Source organism: Poecilia formosa, unplaced genomic scaffold, assembly GCF_000485575.1.
Source record: "Poecilia formosa unplaced genomic scaffold, Poecilia_formosa-5.1.2 Scaffold14, whole genome shotgun sequence".
NCBI classification, from domain to species: Eukaryota; Metazoa; Chordata; class Actinopteri; order Cyprinodontiformes; family Poeciliidae; genus Poecilia; species Poecilia formosa.
In genome coordinates, this window is record NW_006799953.1 from 3,815,252 (window position 1) to 3,841,873 (window position 26,622).

General features: G+C 40.7%; 2 protein-coding genes across 4 annotated transcripts; both read left to right on the forward strand.

Annotated features, from left to right (window-relative positions):
• The first annotated feature begins 164 nt into the window (after positions 1-164).
• On the forward strand, positions 165-6,178 carry amer1 (APC membrane recruitment protein 1). The gene is made up of 2 exons (XM_007545964.2): positions 165-692; positions 2,489-6,178. Exon 2 carries the CDS (start codon positions 2,568-2,570, stop codon positions 5,511-5,513), a length of 2,946 nt encoding a protein of 981 aa, XP_007546026.1. The 5' UTR covers positions 165-692; positions 2,489-2,567; the 3' UTR covers positions 5,514-6,178.
• Positions 6,179-10,290: 4,112 nt separating this feature from the next.
• On the forward strand, positions 10,291-26,622 carry zc3h12b (zinc finger CCCH-type containing 12B). Of its 3 annotated transcripts, XM_016668342.1 has the most exons (7): positions 10,291-10,791; positions 12,592-12,623; positions 14,442-15,246; positions 15,324-15,463; positions 16,261-16,495; positions 17,047-17,153; positions 17,254-26,622. In XM_016668342.1, exons 3-7 carry the CDS (start codon positions 14,588-14,590, stop codon positions 18,675-18,677), a joined length of 2,565 nt encoding a protein of 854 aa, XP_016523828.1. In that variant the 5' UTR covers positions 10,291-10,791; positions 12,592-12,623; positions 14,442-14,587; the 3' UTR covers positions 18,678-26,622. The 3 variants fall into 3 exon arrangements, with proteins under 3 accessions (XP_016523828.1, XP_007546027.1, XP_016523829.1); XM_007545965.2 differs by lacking the exon at positions 12,592-12,623; XM_016668343.1 differs by lacking the exons at positions 10,291-10,791; positions 12,592-12,623 and adding an exon at positions 13,908-13,981.

Genomic DNA, 26,622 nt, shown 5'->3' on the forward strand with positions numbered 1-26,622 from the left:
ATATTTTTTTGTACAGGTATAAAACAACTTTTTTTAGTAAAAAAAAAAAGTGGGTGCTGCCTTTATATATTTATTTATATTTTTGAGGGCTCATCTTGTCTCATTGGTCTTTTTATTTTTATAGCACTATGCGTTCCCATGGTTACAAGAATGTTGCGTCATTGACATGCGCTGTGGAATGGAGAGCCAGGAAAGGAGATTTTTGGAGAAAAAAAAATCACTGAAGTCGGGAGGAAGTCACCATGCAGGATTTCACTTGTGTGTGTTTAATTTGATCCAGCAGGAGAATTTAGCGTGCTTGGCTGAGTCAGACCCTGGTGTCGATTCGCGGTTTCGGCTGATCTGCATTTTGCCATCACTTCAGGTTTGGTAGAGTTAAAGAGGCTAGCGGCACCAACAGCAACAGCAGCTGTTACAGACTCGCATCACAGCCAGAAACCGAAGAGGCGACACTCGGGATGGGGGGCGGTGAGTGTCCTCAACGTTGTTAGCAAGCACCACAGCTAGCTAAATGCAGCTTGGACCAACTGAAGCCTTTTGCTGGTAAAGCTGCTGCAAGGCCTGGCTAAACCTCAGACCAGGTAGTGTACAGAAGTTAAAGCCAAGTTAGCCTTCACAGAAATGAGACACTGAAACACATACCCGACACCTAAAACCATTACCTGACCCGTGCGACCGCACTTGATTATACGGTAAGTTTGCTTACTTCACTGTAGGTCTGTTAGCTTTGTGCTTTTGTTTTGCTGCCTTTTATAGCTGACTGTGGTTCTTTGTTCCGTTTACAAAAATTGTGGACGTCGACTCACCTTTATAACGCAAGACTTTGGTAAAATTCAGCTGCTACATTTGAACATATCGCCTGTTGCTTTTTATTACCTGCTGCATGTATTCACGCTGTAGCTAAACCCCCAGATTCTTTGTTAGGGGAACCGCGTAAAATATTGCATTTACGCATTTAGTGTATTGGAAGCATATAGGTAGGATATGTTGCGCATTTATTTTATTTATTTATTTAACTCGAAACAGAGTTTTATTTACTTACCACTATCTTACAATTGGGCGTATTTCGTCATCTGTTTACCATAAAGGTACATTATATTTTACAAACTTTAATTGAATTTAAAAGTATATTAGCTTTCCTTTAAAACTTAAATATTGTAACAAAAAATCGTATGAATTTGAATTTCAAAATGTTCTTAAGATATGACGTATAATAAATCAAAGTAGTGTAAATAGGTGGACGATCAGTTTTTCTTTATTGCTGAATACATTTGATGATAGACACTGTGACTAATGTCCGATCTCTGGAGTTGGGTAAACCGTATAGAAATTATGAACATAATTGAAAAAAAAAAGAAAACAATCAATAGCTAGCTTTTACTAGGTTTTGTTTTAAATTAATTTGGTAGAGGCTTATTCAATTTTATATCTACTTATTCTGCAGAATAGTAGCGTTTTTGGCAGCCTCATATCCCCTTGGTGTTCACACTAGCACTGAAAATGCCTCAGCCTCATTTTAATTATATGCATCTTGGATGTATTCTGTCTAGAATTTTTCTAATTTTCCCAAAAGAGTCACAATTTCTGCATGTTCTATTAATTTACATACAGAAATTAGTGACCAAACATATAAAATTTGGAAAAAAGTCTTTATTTTGTCATACCTATTGGCCACACTTAATAGGCATGATTAAAAGGACATTACATTGTACAAATTTTGACTTTAAAAGGTTTTATTATTTTAGCTTTTCTCAAAACTTGAAATTCAAATGAATTATGATCTGTTTGTACAGGTATTTAAGAAGGTAAAACAAAAAATGTGGCACATATTCAAACTACTAATAAACTACTCTTGAATGTAGCAAATGATAAAGTTGAAAATGAATGAAAACAGTTCATGCACCATCTAGTTGTTCCATATTGAGAATGTCTGACCGTCTTGCAGACACACTAAAAGCCTATTTATGTCATTTTAGACATGCCCTTTTCTGTAACTTGAGATAAGCCGTACTATTTTTTGAAATGCATCCCCTCCCTTAAAAAACAATCAGTGAAATTCTCTTCACTGGAAACTATGTAAGGAACAGGGCCCAAACCGTTTCCTCTACACTCTTCATTGTCTTTTGTTTTCAAAAGTTCTCTTCTTTAGTGATGCTTTCAAATTACTATTTTATGGGGGGGAATCAGTTATAAAGCAGCAAGACAGAAAAGCAGAGGGTGCTAGCAGCAGAGATATGAAAAGTCAAAAGAAGCAAATGAAAATTAAACCAGTTTTGTCATGGGTTGGATGTTGTTTTACATTAGTGTATACTGAAAGCATTGTTCCTTCTTCATTATTGTATCCACTTTCTATAATGTCCCAGCCCCACTGGTGGCCAACCTTCGCATCTACTTGACTGTACCCTATCATGTTCTTGACATTTTCCTCTTACAGTTAAATTCTAGTGTAACATGAGCTCTGATTTTGGTTCTGATTTTCTGCATACAGGGCTCAGATGGAGGAAATCAGCTGATGTTTAACCTGTTATGACTTCTGTCAAACACTCCTCTTTCTGAAGGACGCAACCATGAGTTCTCGCAAGGTGGAGGAGCTACCAAGTGACAGCAAGGATTCACCTCCTGCTGCCAGTCAGCCTTTGCCAACTGAGCCTGATGGTATCACGGAAGAGCTCCCGTCAGAACCAGTCCACGAAACTGCAAAGTCTCAAAAAGCGGGAAAATTCAAGAGGACTGCCTTGACATTTTTCGGTGTTCGTAAAAGTATCTGTATTCTACCGAGTTTCTTTGGAGGGAGGAACAAAAATCAGAACAAGTGGCCCTCTAAGAAAGGAATTGGCAAAAGCAGGACACACGATGGGCTTTGTAAGGTCAGCGATGACAACGCTCTCAGGAGTGGTTATGTCTCTTCTGGAGACTTTGAGTACCACAGCCACAGGGATGCAGCTGGAGATCTCCACAGTGGCTGTCAAGGGGAATGTAATCACCCAACCCCTGACCAGAAGTCACTGACTCTTGGTCGACAGAGAAAAGGCTTAAGGAGTCTTTTTCAGAGTTTTAGGCATCACAGAAGCCAGAGAAATAATGATACAAGTGAAGCTAATGCTGTGTCTTCTCCTCAATGCAAGAAAGAGGTGCCTGTTGTCCAACGCAACACAAACCGCAGTGCCACAGAGTTCCTAGAATGTGATCACGACGTGCCTGAGTTTGTAGAGGATCTGTGTGACATTTCCATTGGTCTTGAATGTAGTCGTGCAGATGCAAAAGCAAAGGAGAGCAGCATGGAGAAAGAATGCCCAAAGTCTGAGCCTCAGCTGTCTGAGGACAAACACAAGGACTCTAATTTAAAGGCAGTACCTTCTGGTGGTTACGACAACAGTTCCAGACGTTCCAGCGAACCTTGTCTGAAACTTCAGACGGCGTCCGAAACACCTGCCGGTTCGTCGGATCAGCTGAACCTAATTTTTGGAGAAGTTTCATCATTGAAGAGCTTTGATTCCCTCACAGGTTGTGGGGACATCATCGCAGATCAAGAGGATGACAGCATCACGGAGAGCACGGTGTCTGGAGAGAGGAGCAGAAATGGAGGGAAGAGGGCCTCTTGTTATCTCACCTACCAGGGTGGCGGTGAAGAGATGGCCTCTCCAGAAGATCTGGATGGAACATGTCTTCAGGATTTCTGGGGAAGCAACACATCAGAGGTTGTCTGCTACAGCTGTGATCCGGACCAGACAGAGATGACCGCTGAGTTGACAAGTTTGCACAATGCAGATGCACTGAACAACAGCAGCAGCACGCAGCAGGCTGGATCGATGGACACGTCATCCATAGCTGATGTTCTAACCCCTGAAAGCGAGCATCAGGAGTCAGGCCCTAATAGCGATGAGGGATATTATGATTCCACCACGCCAGGGCCGGACGAAGTGCAAGAAAAAAGGTCTGGCAGATTACCCAGGGATAGTTACAGTGGGGATGCCCTCTATGAACTTTTTGCACCTGATGAGAGTCTCATCAGCCCTCATTATGAAAACAAATCCCAACTTCCCAGTTCAAAACACGGTGACTACTTAACGGAGTCAGTCAACTCAACAGATCCTGCCTTTGTCCTAGAAATGAGTCACTTACAAATAAGTGCTGATCTGTACAAAGATGATTTTCTTGCGATGTCAAGTTCATTCAGTAAAAATCAGGATATCGGAGCGAATGAAAACTGTAATTTGAATTTAAAACCGCAAATATTAGTCAACACGAACAATCTCAAAGCCAAGATTTTTGATGAAAAAGAGACGATGCTTGCTTCTGCCGACAAAAGAACAAAACCCATAAATGCAGAACGCGAGAAAAGATGCAGTGGTTTATCGTTTGGAAGCGCATCGGACCCAGACTTTGAGACCTTCTGTGAACCCAAAGAGGAGCATATTGAAGAAAACAAGCCTGTGGCGCTACCGTACAAAAATATCAATTCTCAGTCTGAAGAATGCAACAGCTACATAGAGGATGGGCAGACTGTGTGTTTCTCACAAGCACTTGTGGATTACACAAAACACACTCAGTTGCTCTGCAAGCTGGGTAGTGAGGTGGACGACTTGGAAAGGAGCTCCGCCTTCACTTCAAACATGGAGGCCTTACCAACGATTGTCACATTTGATGTTGTTGACCTTCGCAACGAGGGGGAGTACGACGAGCAGATCCACATGGAGTTGGAGGAGGATGTTTCATCGCCTTATCAGGAGTTTGAAGAAAGTTACCTGCAAAAAGACGCATTTGCTGAATGCGACTATCAAATGTTGGACCTGTATGAACAGAATCTGATCAGCAAAACATGGGCTGTTGCTAGTCTCCCGCGGCATTTGGGTCTAACAAGGGTCAGCCAGCCCACATCGAATCCACTGTCCCTGGACAGGAGGAGCAGATCTTTGGATACGGATAGCCTTGAGTTGCCTGAAACGTACATAGAAAACAGACCTGCTGTGTCCTCAGAGCAGGACTCTGAGAGGAACTGTTCACCATATTATAGAAAGAAAATAGTCCTGTCTGCCTCAGAGGTCAGAGACTGTAACGATGTTACGAGCCTTTCATGGCAGAAGAAATCAGAAGTAACTGTGACAGATGAAATTGCTGAAAATGTCCAGAGTCTCGGTCAAGTCCACAAGCAACCACAGTATTTTTGCTCTGTGTCGGACGGCCTAAGTTGCGATTTAGTTTCACAGAATCCAGAACTCTACAGTAGGCAGTGTCATCTTCCTTTGCGATCAGATTGCTGTCTTCCTCATAGCACCTTTGGGATGAAGGATGAGGAATCTGATGATGTTTTCTGCCAGAGTCCTGCTAATTTACACTCTCACAGTCAGGGCAGTAAAGGCAGAGCCCTAGCAGGAAGGGAGGTTCCATCTCACACTAGAAGTCCCCTCAACTCTCCCTCAGTTAAGGAAAAAACTGTTATCTTTAGTGAAGCAAAGGGTGATGGGGTGACCCCTGTGACCTGCAATAATCACCCTGAGGCCACCTGTAATTGAGTGTGAATCACATATAAATGTGCCATAGAGTGTTTTAATTAGGGCGCTGGTCATTTCACCCCTTCGCCAAATCATATCTTTGTGGTTTTGGATGTCTGGAACTTATTTAAATACAAAATGTTGCTGTTTGCTCTGGAATGTTTTGGACAAACCATCATATCAGTCAGGAGAGACCTTTTATCAACTATCAATAGTAATGTAAAGTCATTTTCTGTGGTTCATATGACTCCACAAAAAATATGTACCAGCAGGGTTAATTTGGTTTAATTGGAGAATTCTAATAAGTCAAGTAGTAATTCCTTATTAAGTCTGTTTTGTTTTCCTTTATTTTCTTTACTTTTTCCTATTTTTCATGAGTTCCATATTTTACAACCATTATTGTTGTAAAACGTACCAACAGTCTAAAACAGTGGTTTCCAGACCTGGGTTCTAACCTGGGAGAGTCGGTCTCAGGGGTTCGGCGAAGCCTCTGCCGCAGAGGTAAAGACACACTTGTGTAGTCATGATGACACACCATCACTTGCTGCAGAGGATGACGTTACATTGCTTGTTCAGTCAGTGCTGCGGGGAATTTTGTGCGCGCAGTAGTCAACGGCTGTCGTAGATGTACGTCGTGTGGTTTCTTTCTTAATATTTCAATCCATGCTAAATATGTTGAGCAAAAACAGAAAGTGGTCAGACGAATATGTGCAACATGGAGTCACGTGTATCACGGAACGGAATGGGAGTCAGCATCCTAGCCACATGTTATGCAATGCCAAGTTGAGCAATGCTTTATTCTGGCCCCAAAAATGTATTTTGTGGATTCAAAACGACAAAAAACAAATTTAAAATAAAAAAAATTAAGTTATTAAAAATTTTAAATTCTTAAAAAATAAATTTAATTTATTTTTAATTAGTAAAATAGTAAAAATATATATTTTTGGGGGCTGACATTCTTTTATGAGGCTGAAATTTTTTTTGGGGGGGCAGAATAAAGTAATACCGTAATTTGTTGCGAGTTCAGGCACTGTGTTGGTTTTGTTCTTTGAGCAAGGTGATGTTCATGCACGGCTCATTTTGTGCACCAGTAAGAAAATGTATACTTACGTCTTGAATTTGGGGAAAAAAAATCATAGCGAAGCTGTTTATTGCATGGATCTTGTTCTTGCCATTGAGCTGGCTTCTCAGGACTTGCCTTATTCGTTGGAGGTATTTGGCTGTGGCTCCTTTCCTTGTGACCTCATCGAGGTTGCCATTTGCTTGTGGTATTCCCAGGTACTTGTAACTGTCCTCAATGTCTAATATTGTTCCTTCTGGGAGCGAGAATTGGCACTGATTGGCACTGACATCCCAATGTCAGTGCTGTAGATCCTGGTGGTGTGGATCAATGAGTCGATGTCTCGCTCGCTCTTGGCGTACAGCTTGATGTCATCCATGTAGAGGAGGTGACTGATTGTGGCCCCATTCTTGAGTCGGTATCCGTAGCCAGTCTTGTTGATGATTTGGCTGAGGGGGTTCAGGCCTATGCAGAACAGCAGTGGGGACAGAGCATCTCCTTGGTATATGCCACATTTGATGGACACTTATGCAAGTGGTTTGCAGTTGGCTTCAAAGGTGGTTTTCCACAGCCCCATCGAGTTTGCAATGAAGGCTCTTGGAGTCCTATTGATGTTGTACATCTCTAAGCATTCAATGATCCAAGTGTGTGGCATTGAGTCATAGGCTTTATATACTTTTATATATATATATATATATATATATATATATATATATATATAAGACCCTTATTTCTACACTCTTCTTATATGAACTTAAATACATGCTCTATTTTGTAACAATTACCAGAGTAACAGTAGCCAGTAGCATAGGACTGTTTTCCACCTAATTCCCCATATCAGCCATGATTTTCCAAGCGCTCCTTTTTACTAATTTTTATTTTTCGCTTGTTTCAGTAGTATTTTGAGTTTCTGTGAGATAAAAAGATCTTATTTAGAGAGCTGTCATCATGTTCTAACCACACTTTACCTGAACATGTTATCACTTATCTTTTTTTGGCAGTCTCCTCAAATGTTTCTGTAGAGTTTTCTGTAAAACCTGCATCCTGTTTCTGCTGACTATCTCTGCATAGGGACACAATTCACTGATAATTTGTGTTTACTGACCAAAACAGAGATCAGAACTAGAGTTAATAGAAATAAAGTATGATAGAAAGTTAAAAATAGGACAATAAGGCTATGGGACAAACTGGCAGCTTATTGATATGACCTGGCGAAGGGGCAAACTAACTCAGACCGGCTTTTGTGTTTATCCAAAGTAGCATTTGTATCTCATTTTGTCTTGTACAGCTGATTGTTTTGAACAGTTTGACTCACTGTGATGGACAGGAGGTAATATAAATGTTTAAAGCAATTCAGACATGTGCTATAAGAAAGATAACGACCTGCTGCATTAAATAAAATGCCCTGAAGTCCAAATTTAAAAAAAAAAAAAAAGAAAAAGCATTGCTCCTTGTATGTTTGCACACGACTTTCTTAGATGCTGACTGAAAGGGTTTGAGGAGGTGGTTGTGTAATTTACAGTGAAAATGCCAACACTGTCATCTCGTTAAGCTACTGAATTTAACTGGAATGTTGGGTCTCAACACTAAATCTCACACTCTGTTCTGTATTATCGCCACTCATCGGCCTGGGTTTTATTGTGCAGCGGCTTCCTTTTTCCACTGCTGCCTTTCAGCAATGAATGCTTTTGCTTTAAATGTCTGGTCATGTTCATGCTTACAGTCACTCTTTGCAGTAGTGAGGTCTGTTTTGAGCTCTATAGATTTATTCTCACATCAGATTAGTTATAAGGGAAAAAAAACAGCAGTTTATCAGTTCATAAAGAGAAATATCAAATGCCTTGAATTTAGTTTTCTTAAACAGAGACACGTTTTGTCACAGATTTAAAATACATTGAGTGGAACTAAAAAAAAAAAAAAAGAAAAGTGCCTGTTGGCTAATTTATCTCCCATAAATAAGTGTAGGGAACATACAGATGGTGCTAGTTAACGATGGTGATAGGGTTTTAACTTTAGCTGTCACATTTCATTTACATAAAGTAAACTTTGCAAGGCAAAACTACTGTATTTGTTTAGCTCATTTCTCATGCAAATGGGGAAAAGGCTAAATAATGTTTATCTAAGAGATACTAAAGAGCCTCCCCAGAAGCAGTTAAATAAAAGTAAAGTTGAAAACATGTTTACTGTGCTTGCTACAGGCCTGGAAATGGCCAAAACCACCATTTTGTGCTTTTTTTTCCCTTCCTCCTATCGTTTATTTGGATAAACTTCGTATACTAGCTAAAAACATGCACTCAGTCATTGAATTCAAGTGTGCTGAATCAACAAGTAGTGTTTTGTTTGAATTTGAAATCATATTTTTAAAGAAAGCTTGTTTCACCTTGTGTCATTTTCTTGTGAAACAATGTTTTTAACAGCATTTTCAGAAACAATGTATTTGTATTTATATTTTCAACTATTTGTAGATTGTAATGTGGACATAATTGTTTCAAATTGTCAATACTGTATTTTGAGTTCTCCAACTCTTTTTTTCCTTTTTTATCGAGTTGCATTATCTGTCTGAAAATCTGTTACAATTTGTCTGAATAGAATACTGCCTTACATAAGAATAAACACGACAACAGTTTAGCTCTAGTTTTGTTTTTTCCTCTTTTTTTTTCCAGTTCACCAGCAATCAGTTCACCAAGTCTGTGGTTGAAAGTGTGCCTTGACTGTGAAAACTATTTTAACCACACATATTCACACCACCAGTTGAGAGAAGTTCATATTTTCAGGTTCAAACACCTAAAAGTTTGTGCAAATAGAAAGCTACCTGCACTGCAAATATGACTTTGTGTTAGGCCTGGCTCTGAATGAGATTCCCACAAGACTATATGAATTAAAATATCATGGATTTATTAACAAAAATGTGTAGCTTTAGCTGATTTGTTCATATTATTTCCCTATTCCTACTTGAAACAGAGTTGCTGTAATAGGAGTGATTGGTGGCACTCCTGTAATTTCCATACAAGGACCCTGTTATTTTTTTCTCAACAGGAAATCTTGTCAAACATTCATTTTTATTTATTCATTTATTTTGCAAACAAGGGAAAAGTGTAGCAGCCTACTTTTAGTGAGGTGGCCAGCTTTTAGAGCAGCATGTGAGGGAGGGGCAGCGCTGTGTTGCTCTGTGCTCCACAGCCAGGAAAAATGCTACACTCTGGCATGAATGTGTTCCAACAAGTCGGTGTGTAAAAGCATATTTTGACGTAAAGGCTGTTGTTTAAAACACCTGCTAAATGATGTTCCCAGTTTTAAAAAGGTAAAAGTTATCTTTCACATATGATTCCGACTGTTGATAGGGAGTCTTTTCAGAGTGGGCTGGTATGATGCCTTGAACAAAAATATTAGTTTTAGAATATTTATACTTATGTATAATATTATATATTTATTCTTATGTACCATACACCTGAGAAAGTCAAAACTTAGACCACTTCTGTCTACCACTAATTTATCTGTGTTCCTTCAATGTTGAAATCAGGTCTAGTGCTCAGTTTTGTACCACAAATCTGTACTTTACTCTCAAAAAGTTGAATTTATCATTTGAAAGAGGGGAAAGTGTTGCCTTTTTTCAGCTAGTTGGTCAGCAGTGTTGAGCAACAGGTTGGGAAACTAATTAGTTGAAATTTGTTTCATCCAATTTCTGGTCAATCCAGCACTTTGACTCATTACAGGGACTTTAAAACACAGTGGGAGTTGTTCCGCTTCATCAGAATAAAACAAGGATAAAGACAGAGGGGCCTGTGTGCCATGTGCAGTATTTACATAATCTCCTTGTAAAATGAGCTATTTTGCCTATCTATTCAGGTTTTATACGACTGCAGAACCACTCAAGCGCAGCTTATAAAGATATCACATTTTAAATTCAGTATTTACTTTTACATACATTTTAAGCGTGAGAAAAACTTTATGGATTTGCCGCAGCTCTTATTTTCGAGGGGTAAGTTTGTCTTTCAGCGCACAAACTGAGAGGAGCGACCGTCTAAATTCAGGTGGAGAAAGAAAGCAAAGTTAGCGACGCTGTTTTCAGCCCGGTGCCATTTACTTGTTTCCCTCGCGTTATCTGGCAACCCCGAGCTAACTGCGACAGCGCCAATGGCAGCAAAACAGAACTGTTAGAAGCGAGGAGGATGACAGCAACAAGGTGAGAGGAGATGATGAAGAGGATGAGCGCCGTCTGAAGCCAACCATGGCAGCGAGGTATGTGCGCACTGTGAGGAGAGTCGTGATGTGTTGCTGTTGCTTTGCCGTCGTCTTAATTATTAAATGAATGTCAACTTTATTTCAAGTTACGGGTAGTAATCCGGCTAAATTGTTAGCAGATGCTCAGCAGCTGATGCTAACCAGCTTTAGCATCGAGGCGTTAAAGGTAGCCTATGATTGCCCTAAGTTGGCTAATAGAGGGGACGTTAGCTAAGCAGCGTTGCATAGCTTCGATACCGTTAACTTGAGATACCGGGGGTTGCCTGACCGAATAGTAGTAACTCATGTCGACCGTTAATTGGATCAATTTCTAGTCATTTCCCAACAGGTTAACTCGCATTGAGCTGGTAGATGTGTATTGCTGAAACGTTGGCTGTGTTGTTTGAGGTTAGCTCAGTGATATTAGAATGTTTGAATAGCATCGTGTGCTAACCGCAACCCGGGCCTGCGGGTGTCAAAGCGGGGATTTTTGCTTAAATTTAGGCTTTAAGGGAATGTTCTGTACGGAACTCTGAACAGTCGTTCAAAAAGTGGCATAAATATAATTCCTCACCCGCTGTCACGTCGTTTAACTTTCCCCTATTTAGGTTGTCTACACTCAAGATGCTTTTTTTTTTCTCGTGTTGTCGTGTCAACTTGTTGGACTGCATGCACTGTGCAGCATTATTGACCTCAATACTCGGTAAAATGATCCAGGAGAGACTTTGTCAGTGGGTTTAGTGTATGAATAGAGGTAAAAGTCGGTCAACGTTTTCAGAAAACTTATATTTAGGTTCGTCTGTTCTTACAACTTTATGTTTTTGGATATTTTTTAAAGAAGTAAATGTCTAGTGTTTATTTTTTTAGTATTATAAGTGGGTTAAGTTTGCATGATCAAGTTCATGCTAAGAAATACCCAGGGAAATCGAAACTGGTTATTCCTGTTATTCCCCTCTTGTTTCAATCTACAACCAGCAGCATGTTCTCCATTGCACTGTTGTACACTTATGAAGTATGAGATGAAAAATTGGGGACATATTGAGGTATAAATGGAGATAATCTCATCATACCTTTATTTTATTTTCTGTTGGAGTCAAATTTAAAACCACTATCAAAGAACCTGCTGAACTTTTTTTTTTATTTTCTGTTGCAGTTTTTAGAATAAAAAAATATATATAACTTCTTCTGTACTTGGAAGAGCAGACCAAATATTGACAAACACTTATGTTTCTATCTTGTGTATTTTCCATAGAAATGGATAGAGCATTTGCAAATTTCTGCTTTGCTAGAGCAATTATCAAGTGTTATAGTAGTCATATCTGGTGTAATAAACTATTTAAACCCCCCAAAAGTTATTCTTTTATGATTGTATTTTTTTCAAAATGATGGCCATTGTACTCTTTTTTTTTTTTTTTTAGTTTTCCAGGTGCTGTTTTGACTTGTTTGTAAGCAGATATTTTCCAGGTTAGGTTATTTATTTGGTGTGTGTGTGTGTGTGTGTGTATAAACGAGCAGGTTGGTCCATCAGTGAGATTTAGGGGAACAATGCTAAGGTGGCAATCAGCTGTTCCTCCTGACCCAGCAGCAGAAATGTCACTGGTCCAATGAGTCAGATGATGGGAGCATAGTGCCATCATCTGATCAAAGCCAAAACAGTAATGGGATCATAATATTTCGCTTGGCTGCATGCCCTGGAAGAGATTTTTCTTTTGTTGATGCTTCCGAATGAGAAAAATCCACTATCACAAAGACGTTATAGTTTTACATTTTTGTTTATTTAGAAGTGAAAAGCTGTCCTCCTTTTTGTGTTGTGTCCAGGAATGTGGTTGTGCTAATGGACTTTTAAGCAGGTAAACATCTAGCCTATTGCAATATTGACTTTTCCTCTGTGTTTACTGCCACATTATTGTCAAGCTGTTTGTCGCTCTCTTTTCTCACCCTTCACTTTGCTTACAGGCAGTTTTCTGCTCTAGGAAAGCGTTTTCTCGGGACGAGTTGCAGCATTTCTGCATAAAGCAGCAAAAGAACTGAAAGCGAAACTGATCCGAATTGATACAGAAGCCAGAGTGCTGATAATGTGCCGCTTATCTGGAAGTAACTTTAGAAAATTTCCAAGTAATGATTTCAGAATCCGTCGGAGGAAAATCAATCTAGTTCATCTGTACTTGGTGCTGGCGGAAAAAAAGCAAAACAAAAAAAAAACGTCCTCGTTGTCCTGCTCCAACTTGTTGCTATGAAACATGAGATGATGCGTATGCAGAGATGGTCCAGAGGCCTTGCTGAGACGAAGACTGTGAATCTGGAGGTGGAAGGGAGAGGATTTGAAAGAGCTCTGCTACTTTGAACATGCGTCGACACGGTCATAAAATGACTCAAGTGAAAGTAGGCAGTGTGAGCTGTTTCACCGTATCTGCCACCGGTTCTCCAAGTTCCACAGCGAATGGCTCGGCCACCTTCCTCTCAGCTTCCTGTTTAGATATTCAGACCATAGCCTCGTCCTTCACCGCCGTCGTAAAAGTTGCAATCAGATCCCATAAGCCCACTTAGACAGATAAGGACATTAATTTAGCTTTTGACTGCCCCCCTTACCCCCCCAACACCGCTGTGTATTATTTCTTTGAGTGGATGGCATTGTGATAGCACAACATGCATTTACTGCAGTCAAAATATCTTATTTTCAGTGGTCGGATAGAGAATCAGTGTTATCAGCTTTTGTTTTTGCAAAGTTTGCTGCCTCTGGATGTTTTGCGTTTGAACTGTGGAGTAACCGAAAGCGTTCTGCATTTACTGGCTGTATAAAGAGACATGATGAGCTGTGTTTGTGTTAGTCGTGACTGGTAAAAAGGAGTTAGCTGATGACAAGGCTGTGTTGCTAGGCAACGCACATCATGGGCTGTGCCTCTTGAAGCTTGAAGCTCGCTGTACTCTGCAAGACTAGAGGAAAGTGTGTTCCAGTGTGTCTTCTTAATAAAGCACTTCCTATAAAACGCTTGCTTATCAGTATCTGTGTGTTTTTGTTTTTAAATGTTTTTTAATGTATTTAAGCAAAACAGTGCTGCACGGTGTACACTGCAGGCTCCGCCGCAGAACCGCACTGCTTTACCTTAAAAAGCAGCCCGCACGCTCCCGGTGGAATTCGACTCAGTTCCGATTGTCTGTCGGAGGGCTGGAGGCGCAGGGATACGCTGCTCAGCCCACACGATTTCAGGTTATTCTAACTCGTGCACTCACTTCATGTGTGACTGGCTCAAACATTGCTTGTGAGACCAGTGAGGCTCTTGTGCTCATGGAGAGCACAAGTTGTTCTGTGGTGCATTAGCACATTTTGTACCAGACCTGTGGGTTTTTCCATTTTAAACAGCAGTCAGCTGAAGAGACAGTAAAACTTTTCTGCTTATTGTTATTTTACATTCTCCAAAAGCTCAACAAGAACATGAGCAAAGTCGTTGCTGTAGTATTTTTGTTGCATTTGGTGGTATATATGAATATATAATTTATATTTGTGCATTGACATTGTAATGTAACATTGGGTTTGAAAGAATAAATGAGATCCTTTTTTTTTCATCGTTTTAATCTGACGCAAAATAAATAGTCTTGATAGTAAACGGCAACTTCATGAAAACATCCATATCGCCAATGCTGACCCTTTGCGTTTTGCTCTTTTACAGGATTACATAGTTCAATTTGTCTGCTGAAAAGGGGAAGAGCATCCATTTCGACCTGCGTAACGAGTCTCAACACCGAGTATGATTCCTTGGCGGCGGCGGAGGTGAGGAAGCATGGCGCGGAAAGCTGAGGCGCCGAGACGGCCGTGATGACAGCATGGTCCATGGTGGAGAAGCTCAAAATGGAAAAACGCCCATGCAGGGAGCAGAACATTGACTCAAGAGAGGCCCATCATGCCACGGACGAGTCCGAGGACGGTAGCAGCTCCGAGAGCGAGTCGGAGGAGCACCAGTGGCGGCGGCAGCCCCACAGGGCTCAGCTGGGCAACAGCAGCTGCAGGAAGAGGGAGCCCCTCGCCGTCACCAAACCCCACCGCCAGCTCTGCCGCTCTCCGTGCCTCGACCGGCCCAGCTTTTCCCAGAGTAGCACCCTGCAAGACTTTCGCGACGACGACTCCGGCGGCGGCAGTGCCGGCGCCGCGTCAGGCCTCAAGCCCGCCAGCGGAAGGGAGTACCAAACCAAGATGGAGTTTGCTTTGAAGCTGGGCTACTCCGGAGACCAGGTGGAGACGGTGCTCAACAAGTTGGGGGCCACGGCGCTCATCAACGACGTTCTCGCCGAGTTGGTCCGCCTCGGGAATAAAGTGGAGCACGAAACTCAACCCTGCAGCGCCGCCGCCCCGTCAACGTCACGGCCCCCCTGTGTGAAAGAAACCGTCAGTCCGGAAGTTTCAGTAGAAGAAGAATCCGTGGATACGTACGATAACCTTAGACCCATCGTCATCGATGGGTCTAACGTGGCGATGAGGTAATGCAGACAATCTGACCGCCATCTATTCTTATAGATGTGATCCCACTTCATTCAGTGTTGCTGTCTTCTTCCAGCCACGGGAACAAGGAGGTTTTCTCTTGTCGCGGTATCCAGCTGGCGGTCGAGTGGTTTCGAGAGAAAGGACACAAAGACATCACTGTGTTTGTCCCCGCTTGGAGGAAGGAGCAGTCGAGACCCGACGCTCTCATCACAGGTATACAACGTTTCTGTAGGCAGCTGCTGTTCTTCCACATCACGGAAAACATCCGAACGTTGAGGCCCTTTGATTAGGAGGCGAAATACAACCATTAAAACAAGTTAATCATAAACAGCACCTCACACTTCTTGAACTTCAGACTTGGTTACAGTCCAACCAAACCTCGGTGCTCTGGCATTTTTGGACCAACAGAAAATTTTCAAAATTCTTTTGCTGTAAATACATCTGCGAGTGAGTGTGTTCCTCGTTTAGATTTACGTTTAAACTTAAACTGGGCTTTTCTGATACAGTTGATGTAAATCACTGCATTGTAGATCTGGGTTCATGTTTTGGGTCAAGTCTTACTGGAATGTTAAGCCCGGCCCAGATTAGGTCTTCTGCAGCCATGTTTTCGAATGCAATAATTATTGAATAGTGAATAAAAGTGAGGGGGAAAAAAAAACATTCTAAACGTGAGTTTTGTTGTTTTTCCAACTTAACTGAACTTTATCTCTTAACTATTTATTTTGGGGCCTTAAAGGAAAGGGGCTGAATACAAATTGCCATGACATTTTTAATTGTAATAAACATTGTATAGTCTTTCTTCCACTTTCTTTCCACTTCCATTTTGTGCCTCTTTGTGTTTGTCTAGCATATACAATTCCAATAGATTACATTGAAGTATCACTTTGCAATCTGTCAAAATAAGGAAATATCCATGTGTATAAATACTTTTGCAAGGACTTAAGTTTTTTTTATTATTATTATTATTATTATTATTATTATTAAATATTTTCAATAAATTTGTCTTTCAGATCAAGAAATCTTGCGCAAACTGGAGAAAGAAAAGATCCTGGTTTTTACCCCGTCTCGAAGAGTCCAGGGCAGGAGAGTGGTGTGCTACGATGATCGCTTCATACTGAAGCTGGCTTACGATTCTGATGGAATTATTGTGTCAAATGACAACTACAGGGACTTGCAAAACGAGAAGCCAGAGTGGAAAAAATTTATAGAAGAGCGCCTCCTGATGTATTCATTTGTCAATGACAAGTAAGAATTTGGTAGAAGCAACATTAGACTTGTTTCACTGCATGACTGAAGTAATGAATTGTGTTGAATTGGTCTTTGTTAGAAATGTATTATTTAATTTAAAAGATGTTTATTGGTGTAAAAAAGCATTTCACTTAAATGTGAATGTGGAGCCATCAGTTTATGAACTTAAGCTCAACTTAAACTTTAAATGGCGCAAAAAAACTGAAGGAGGCTTTAAAGCTCTCCAATGTTGCTAAATTGAAACAATTCTGAAAAGTCTGCCATGTAAAAGACTAATTAGAAATCTGTATTTTGTATTTGTACAGATTTTGTTTTTGTCTGCTGTATTTTTTTTAATCTAAAACATTTAAGTGTGACAACAAACTAAAGGTAAACTAAATCTGTAACGGGAAAATGCATTTCCTCCATGCTGAACTTACAGCCTTAGCTTTCAGGTCACTGGATGGTAATCTTTGGTTATTTGGATATTATGACTTATTTCATGTTGTGGCAAATTTTCCCCATTGAATTAGTTGAAATGTTACAATTAATGGTTCTCTTTGTAACAGATTTATGCCACCTGATGATCCGCTGGGAAGACATGGGCCGAGCTTAGAAAACTTCCTCCGCAAGAGGCCTGTGGTTCCAGAGCACAAAAAGCAGCCTTGCCCTTATGGTGAGCTCCTGTTTAAAACCGCCAGATCCTCACATAAGCCTTAAATGTTTAAAGTTGCTGACATGGATTGTTTGTTTTTGTTTTTTATTTTTTAAACCAGGGAAAAAGTGCACGTATGGTCATAAGTGCAAATACTACCATCCGGAGCGTGTGAACCAACCACAGCGATCCGTGGCCGACGAGCTGCGAGCCTTCGCCAAACTGTCCGCGGTAAAAACAATGAGCGAAGGGGCTTTGGCTAAATGTGGTACAGGTCCAGCCGCCGTTAAGGGGGACGTCGGCTCCGAAGCGAAACGCGTGGCGCCTAAACGCCAGTCCGACCCCAGCATCCGCTCGGTGGCCTGCGAACCCGTAGAGGCGCTCTCCGTCGCCCGGAAGTCCGAGACGAATTCAGTGCCTTCCCTCGTGTCTGCTCTCAGCGTGCCCACCATGCAGCCCGCCAAGAGCCACGCAGCCGGGGCGTTAAACACCCGCTCAGCCAGCAGCCCCGTTCCAGGCTCTCTGCAGTTTGCACACAACTCTCTAGAGCACATGTCCAGCATACAGTACCCCCCCATTTTAGTCACCAACAGCCACGGCGCCTCCGTGACGTACAGCGAACAGTTCCCCAAGTATGACTCGGTCAGCGACCACGGATACTACTCGCTCCACAGCGATTTTTCCAACATGAGCATGAGCAGCATGCACAACGTGGACAGTTTCTGTAGCATGGAGCACGAGCATGTGTACCAGAGAACCCCCAGCCACTGCCCCGAGTCCTGCCTCAGCCACTCCAACAGCGACTCGTTCTCCTCCTACGGGGAGCTGTACCCGAGCTCCGTGGACAGCAGCCTGGAGGAGAGCATCAAGGTGCAGCAGCAGGCTCCGGCGCAGGCGAGGATGCAGGCCTTCTCCCACGGGTTTCGCCACGACGCGCTCACCAGAGTCCAGAGTTATGGACAGGAGGAGCCTAAGCAAGGTCCTCGCAAGCAGTCCGGGGCGCACCTCGCACCTCACATCCAGCACGCCACGGTGGGAGCCCGCTCCTCCTGTCCTGGAGACTACCCGCTCGCCCAGAACGTCCTGCCGCCATTGTCCTCGCAGCCGACGCGGTCTCTAGGAATGACGCGCATGGACAGCATATCGGACTCTCGGCTGTACGACAGCAACCCGATGAGGCAGAGGCGGCCGCCGCTGTGCCGCGAGCAGCATGCGAGCTGGGACCCGCTGCCCTGCGGCAACGAGTCCTATGGATATCACTCGTATCCGCTCAGTAACAGCCTGATGCCGTGTTGCGAGCGGGTGATGGTCCGCAGCATGCCAGACAAAATGGAGCAAATCTGGAACTCGCCGTGGGAGAACCCGTCCGCGGCCGAGCACCAAGAGCGGTACGTCATTCCAGATCACCAGTACCAAACATACAGGAACCTCTGCAACATCTTCCCCGCGTACATCGTCCACTCGGTCATGGAGAAGAACCCTCATTTAACAGATCCACAGCAGCTCGCAGCTGTGATCGTTACAAAACTGAGGTCATGCCACTGAGCAGCGTTTAGAGTAAATGAGGAATTTGATCAGAGATTAGGCATTTATTCGCTGTGGCTGCATGTGCAGCTCTCAGGAGCTTCTTATTCTGTCTTGTATTGTTGGAAATCGTGTGGATCAGATTACAGGTCTACGAAAAAATGGCATATATTGGCGGTAAAAAAGAAAAACAAACTCATGGTAGAAGATGTTTTTTATCTGAAGTGTAGTGTAGCCGATATGAAAAGTGGAACTCTTTTTAAGGAACTCATTCATAACACATTCACACCGCCTGAGCAGGAGCAGCAAAGCTACATTTGTTCAGTGTCGCTCAGTTTTAGAGAATATCTAACGGAGTGTTAATACGTTTAATAAGTATTGAATTTTTTTAAACATTCACATAGCATTTCTTATATTTGAATGTACTCATTAAAACAGACTCGGTAGCTATAAATGTGGTGATATGCCTTAACCGTTGCCAAATTATGTCCCATTACAACCAGAAACTTCAGTGTGTTTATTGAAGAGTTATGTGATATGCAAAGGTTTTTAGTCTCTTTTAATCTAATAACCCTAAATAAAATCCAGTGCAACCTGTTGCCTTCAGACGTGTCAAAAAGGTCTAAAAGCAGTCCCCTGAACACACCATCTCCATGGTGACAGCATCATTTTCTTCAGAGGGAGAAGGGAAGGTGGATGAATCTAATGATGGTGCAGTCCTTCAAGAAAACTGGTTAGGAGCTGTAAAAAGGTAATACGTGGATAGAGGGACAGCAATCTAAACATCCAGCCAAAACTGCAATGGTAGGATTTATATCAAAGCATATTCTTGTGTTAGAAAAGGTCCAGTCAAAGTCCAGATCTGAATTCCATTAAAATTGTGTGGCATAACTTGCTGTTCATATCTGAACAAACTTGAGATAGTTTAATAAAAAATAAGCAAAATTTTAACAGAGACTTATCGCTAGAATTCCAGTAAAAGATGCTTCTGTTCACTAAGGGGGCTGAATAAGTATGCACACCACAGTATTCACATTTTTATTTGCAAATAAATTTGCTTTTACATAACCTTGTGTTGGCATATAACTTCTTAACAACAAAATGAAAAGTCTTGAGAAACAATTTGTCAAATTTCCACAGCTCTCAAAATACAGCAACAAGTTGAACACATTCCTTTCCTTTCTTTTCGTCAGTACACAGCTACATTAAAGCTGCTGCTTTTGTAGAAATGGTGAAGTTAGTTGTACTCGCCAAAGATACTCTGTTTTCATGGCAGTGCCATGTTATCCTCTGATGTACTTCTGAGGCATTTTAAGCTGCTAAAGGTGACACAGCTCAGTTGCTGCATCTCTTTCCTGAACTTTGCTACCTTAGCTACAGCTTCCTCTCTAATTGGCCTGGCGTTGCCTCTTCTGCTTACGCTGCTAACAGGGCTAAATGAAGGATTGCTTGTTTAGCTCGCTGACTGAAAATGGCCTCGAAGGTAACAAAAACCAAATTGTGACTAAGCGTTGCAGAAACGTCCGTACGTATCAAGGCTTATTGTGTGTGCAAAAGAAACCAGCATTTTTAGAAGTATTAAACTCCCTCTAATAGTTAGGTTTAATAATAATTGAAATGCTCTCGCTATATATTATTATTTTATGAATTAGCTTGCTAGTTTAACCCTAAACCTGCTGGTCACATGGCAACAATTTGTTTGGCAATGACTCTCGTCAAGGACACATCTGTGTTTGTCCACATGTAGCTTTCCTGAAGACGCTGCTCAGGCCCTGTGAACATGTTTTGTTTCTGGTGCAGTGGAACTATAAATAGTCTTGCGTTGCAATGCCTCTGCTGTACATAGTAGTTGTGATATATAAATATATATACATATATTTTTGTGCATTTATTTTCAAATGAAGTAAGAGGGAGGTAGGTAGATACCTCACAGCATGACCTATGACTTTATGGCCTTATATCTGAATGACCTCACGCTTTAGTCATTGTCTGATTGGTTCAAGTGGACGTTGTCATTAAAGCCTCCTAATTTTCAAATGTAAAGCACTATCACAATATCTAAAGAGATATATTTTCTCAAAAAAGCTACTATTTTGGTAGGATTTGACTGTGCACAAAGCAAGCCAAACAGAGATTTGACTTGTAGATGCGTGCACATATTTATGTACATATGATCTCACGAAAGCCATTATTTTAAAGTTACTTATCAGCTGCTAGGAAATGCCAAAAAAATAAAAAAAATAAACAGAATTTCTATAGTGGTACGAACTAGCATTATTGCAATTTGTTTCTTAGGGTCGATTGGAGTATAATCAAAAATAGTTCTGTATTTAGGATTTCAAAGTTCCTTTCCTGACCTTATTATATGCAGCATTCAGGATTTGACTAGGAATAAATCTGTCGAATCGCTTGTGCTGGTTGTTTTCAGTGTAAAAGTCATCACTAAATGTTTGTTCAAACTAGCAGAAGTTCTGTCAACTTCAAGTTTTCTGTGACGCCGTTGGGTTTTCAGGAGCAGGTTAAGTTTCACACTTTTTACACTCACTCAGTTGTTCCAGGTAGGAAGGCACCAGTGTGAGAAATGCAGTGAGACCCCAGTTTCACCACAAATGCATAAAACATGCCACAATTAAAATAAGTGTATTTCCGGATTTAATTGGGCAACGTACTCTTTCAGTTTTCACACCGTGATAGAAAATACTTTCAAACAGGCAAATTTGTCTTTGTTGTAAGCCAAGGAAAATCAAGTAGCCTTCTTTCAGCCAGCTGACAAGCAGAGCGCGACGGCGAGTGACAGGGGTTCCTATTTTCCAGGTCTGGATTAGTACGAAAAAAACCCCAGGAAAAATGATTTGTATTTCCGTACTCTATTTATCTATCTCATTTTTAAATATTGTATGCTCCCTTCCGATCCTTCTGTGTATCTGTTCTTCCATTTTTCAATGTTTCTTTCCTCCCTTTCTTATTGTTTTTGTCTTTTTTTTTCTCTCCACCATTAGTTCCTTACTCTACATTCCTTCTTTCAATCCTTCCTTGTATTCTTTCTTGTCTCCTTCTTTTCTTCATTTTTTTCCTCCATCCCTCTCCCGCTCCCTCCCTCCCATTTTTTTTCCAGTTTTCACGTTTAAAGCCTTTCCCAACTGTAGAAATAAATGCTCCAGTGAACTCTAGTCTTTTTCAATGTAAACTGTAAGCACAGTTTGAAAGAAGATCTCAGTGGTTATGAAACCGTAACGGTTTTAAACCTTGATGTGTCGCTTGAGGTAGTGGGACGGTGTTTCTCTGACGAAGTCCGGGCTCAAAAAGTATACAGTGGAAAGTAAAGCGTTTATGGTGGAAAACTTATGTGTCCGCAGTTTATAGGGGCAGCCAATCACTCACACTCTAACAATAAACGCTCCTGAGGATTTGCAGATGACTTGTAACATTTTCCCTCCTAGACGTGGTTGAGTTTACGTTTTAGAAGCCGACGACACTATCTAGTTTCAGTAGGTATCAAATTTTAGATGGGATAAAAACATGGCTAATTGTATGCAAACTAATGTAAGTTAAGAATCTATGCTTTGTGAAAACCAATAATATAATGTGGCTTATTATGGTCTATGTAATGAATTCATGCCTTAAGCTCATCTTTTAACCAACCTGGCTTGCTATGTGCATGTCAGTGTGTTCAGTCTTTGAGAAGGGAGTTTTTCTCGCGGCGGTAAACGGCGTCCTCCACATTTGTTGGAAAACCCCTTAAAAGATATTAATATTTTTGCAGTAACAGAATCTCAGACTGAAAATGTTGTACCAATAGATTAGGGAGCTTTTGAGATTTGTGACTTGGGTCTGGTTTTACATTTTAGTTGTTCCTCTGAAAAGTCTGAAAGTCCAGAACAAGCTGCTGCTTTGTGGCTCAACTTTTTAAAGTAGGCTTTAAAGAGTATATTTTATTTTTTTTAAATCAGCAGAGGTAGGTAAGTAGCTGTTTTTTGTGGAATGACATGTTCTCTTGTGTTTCCAATTTTGATGAATGGCTAACCGAAACTGGCTTCTGTGTCATGTCACTTTTTTTTTTTTAACCCTAGTGGAACATAGACAGATAGTACTTTAAATTAACTTTTGGATTACAACATTTTTTTTTTAGTTTGAGATTATTTTGCTGCTATAAAAGATGAATTGATTTTAAGGCAGAGGGTTGCTGGAAATGCAGTAGATATTTGTTCAAACCTGCCACACTGAAGCAGTGTCAGCCATCACAGTTTAACGTTTGCATCTGATTTTATGACGTTGCATTTTCCAGATGTAACGAGGCTGTAAAGGCTGTAATTATCGTCACATCTTGTAGACTACGTCTTCAAAACTGTAAGCAAAAGGGTTTTCTTATAAGCCAATAAAGCAAATTTAGAGGCAGAACTTCCTGTAGGGCTTTTAGTGGCAGGCTTGACTGCTGGAATACACACGTGTGTACAGTAACACATTTCACATGCATACATGCAGCCAGAGTAGAAGTAGTATGGAAGGCTGTGCGTTGCAGCACATTGCTCTCAGGATGCTTTCAGATTTTCCATTTAAAGTCTATTTATGCCAGAAACCATTGGTTACCATCCACAGTGTGTTCTGATCTAGCAGTGGTTTATTTTGTGAAAAATCCTACATGTAATATGTAGTAAAACCCAAAAGTTAGCTATGTACAGTTCAATATAGCAATGGCATTGCAAAACTTTGTACTTTTCTGTATATTCTCTTTATGCACCTTAAGATCCTGAACAGCGAGCTATAGGGTTGAGCTTTCACGCTGTGCAACTTCAGTGGGATTATTTAGTTGTTTATGTGAGGCAGAAACACAAAATGTGAAGTAAAGTGGCGAGGTTCGGACCAGAAATCTTGTCAGCGATTCAGCAGGTCCCCATCTCCTTATTTTAATGAGCACCTGCCTCCGCTGTGCTGCCCCCTTCAGGACAAACCGTGAAACAGGCAGCTACAGAAGTCAGTGAAGTTGCACCGTGAAAGCCAAACCGCATAGCAGGGCCGCACTTTGCCTGCTTTTAAAGGGAAATACCACTAATTTTTCTGGATTCAAGAAGGTCATATATTATTGCTATGTTCTTTAATATGAGAAATCCCCAGTCGGTAAGAAAAACAGCATTGTGGTGGTATTACTCGTTAACAGCGCCAACTGTGTGAGCCTCTCGGTGGTGCTTTAAAATATGGATTTATTTTTAATGTTTTGGGTACAACCGTGGTATATGAGCAGACATAGCGCATAAAGAGAAGAAAAAAAAAATGTTGAATGTGTTCTGCCCAAACGACGTTTTTGGGCTTTGCTGACTTTGTTTTTTTCATGAAAAAAGACGAGGCCACTTGAGGCCGTCTGTCTGTTCATGAGAAGGTGAAACAAACTGCCTAAATGTTTCTACATGTGAAACAATCAGATTGCAAGGCTGCTGTCAAGGTTGTTTCTGGCATTTGGCTAAAGGTTTGCGTGCCATCCTTTTCCCCCTGGAGATTACTGGATTATCTGGACAAAAAAAGTGAATCTGAAACCCAGGAAACTTGTATTAAAATGAAGATTTAAAAAAAGTAATGCTGTTGTCTAATCTGAAAACTGGAACAGTCTTTTGCCCAGATGAACTCGGAGTAATTACCAAACGTGTGTTAAGGTGAGCTTAGTGATATTAGCCACAAAAAATGTACTTGATTGTAAAGTGTCTGGTATATTTAGCATGAACAGAAAGATCACACGTCCCTTGCAAGTAAAAATTTCATGAAGTCAGCGGTGTAGCTTTAGTTGTGCATGTGGATAATTCAAATGAAGATCAAATTCTATGTGAAAAAGTTTCTTTTTTCCTTTTTTAAGTGATTTTTCTCCACTTATTTTGCACTTTGCAATTTAAAACCCTGAGCTAAATTACTTCATTTTTGTCCGTAGATAAGAAAAATCCAGACATATAGATAAGATTTTGAAAAATTTCTCCAAAAGTAATATTTGTGTTCTAAAACCAGATTCACCTCCTAACCTTGACTTATGCTAAACGAAGCACTGAAACTCCTTTTTAAACGCAAAATAGACATTGCAATGCAGGGATTAAATCAAAAACGAGTAATTTTACCTGATCAATGATTTACCATTCAGAAAATGACTTAGTAATTATAAAATATTTTGAATATATGGAGATAATCATGGTAATTCTGTCATTTTGTTCAAAGAGCCTGGACTTTGTTTTACTAGTACTAGATTAGACTCAATAAGTAAGACCTCGGATAAAACAGAAATGTGCTCATCATTACTATTTTATTTTTGAAGTACTATAAAAAAAAACTACTGAAAGTCTGGAAATTTGAGTCAAAAGTACATCTTTTGCGATGAGAATATTTACAGGCGTATTCCAGAGATTTCTGGGCAATGGACTGCTCCCACAGCTGAAGAAAACCTCTCTCTGTTGCTGAAAAAAATACTTCCAGTGTTCCTGCTGCAGAGGTTCGAACTCTAAGGCACCATTGGTGACGTTGCACCCCTTCCTTCTGGTTTCAATGTGCCGCAAACAGCTAAGCCACAAATGTCTAGAATTGACTTTTGCTTGTTGATACAAATTGTATCTATACCTTGAATGTAATAAAATATGAAATGTATAATATGAAAATAGTTTTATTTAAATGAATGGGAGAGGGGGGTAATAATGCCATAATGTCTGTGACACTATGTGTCACTGGGAGTAGCCCACTGGTATGTACTAAATCTTACTGGGTACAGTAGTTACTTTGCAGGGACGTTTATGTGCCACTTAAAAGTGCACAGATTCCCTGTGTACAGCAGTAAGCATCGTGTCCTCTCTGTAGATAGTTACACGTGTGTGTGTGTATATATAGAGAAATGTAACACCTGGGTTATTCATATACTTCTTCAGATAATTTGTGCGTTGCAACCCATGCATCTTCTTCTTCTGAATGAACGTTTTAATGGGAATCTTAAGTATTTTTGGATATATTTTGCCTAATGAAACTTGCCAAAGTTATTCTTCGGTGGCTTCGTCAAACATAGTCTCATGGTTTTTAGCGCACATGCTGTCGATGAACGACTTGTGTGTTTACACGGACACAGGACGGTGAATCCACACAGGAAGTTAGGAGTAGCCAGGCGAAAAACACAAATCCGGTTTTAGCCTGGTGGTTGAAGGACTAATTCAGAATTTTCCATGTCCAACCGAGATTTGTGTTTAATGTTCGCTACTCCGACGCTCTTAAGTTGGTGTTTATTGAAATGTTTGACAGTTGATTTAATGAGCAACTCTTAATGTTCACAAAGCACAGGTGTGTTGAGTCGTGATTTGTTTGACTATTTAATTATTCACAGTGTAATTTAGTAATTTCTGCATCCGAGGCCTGTTTTATTGAGGACTTTAAGGATGATATTGTCAGTTTCATTAAGTTCTGATTGAGTTGTTGTGGGAACAGAGCGAAACCAAAGTGACTCCAGATGTGACAACATATCTGTTGAAAAATGGTTCAAAAGCGTCGTGCAGTTTCGCGCAACCGTTCAGAATTGCTGGTGTACAAAATGCCACGGCGAAGCGTACACACACACAGACACACACACACCTAACTCGACTGTACATAAACAGAATTCAGTGTAATACTCAGGTTTAGTCACACAAACTTTATAAATCACAGACTTTGTTGTTTTCTGATGTGGAGAAATGCAGTGGTCACCTCCGTGGAGTAAATGTAGGTTTCTTATTGAGTAGACGGTGTGTCTACGGTGTAAAAAGAATACAAAATAAAACGACAAAAAAAGGGAAATGTACAGCAAGTTTTGTGTTGTGATGATCAGCAGTATTGTAATCCACACTGACTGGAATAAGCATTGATTTTATAGATCAAAATGAACAAAAATACTAGAGTATTTGAGTCTGTGGGCTCAAACAAAATGTAAGTCTTAATGACAAACTGTGTTTCTCCATAAATAAAGCAAACCTCTGTTCAA

Coding starts and splice junctions, on each gene's coding strand:
- amer1 (XM_007545964.2), top strand. CDS start 2,568: ATGAGTTCTCGCAAGGTGGAGGAGCTACCAAGTGACAGCAAGGATTCA.
- zc3h12b (XM_016668342.1), top strand. CDS start 14,588: ATGACAGCATGGTCCATGGTGGAGAAGCTCAAAATGGAAAAACGCCCA. Junction 15,464..16,260: donor ACCCGACGCTCTCATCACAG/GTATACAACGTT, acceptor TTTGTCTTTCAG/ATCAAGAAATCTTGCGCAAA. Junction 16,496..17,046: donor TATTCATTTGTCAATGACAA/GTAAGAATTTGG, acceptor TCTTTGTAACAG/ATTTATGCCACCTGATGATC.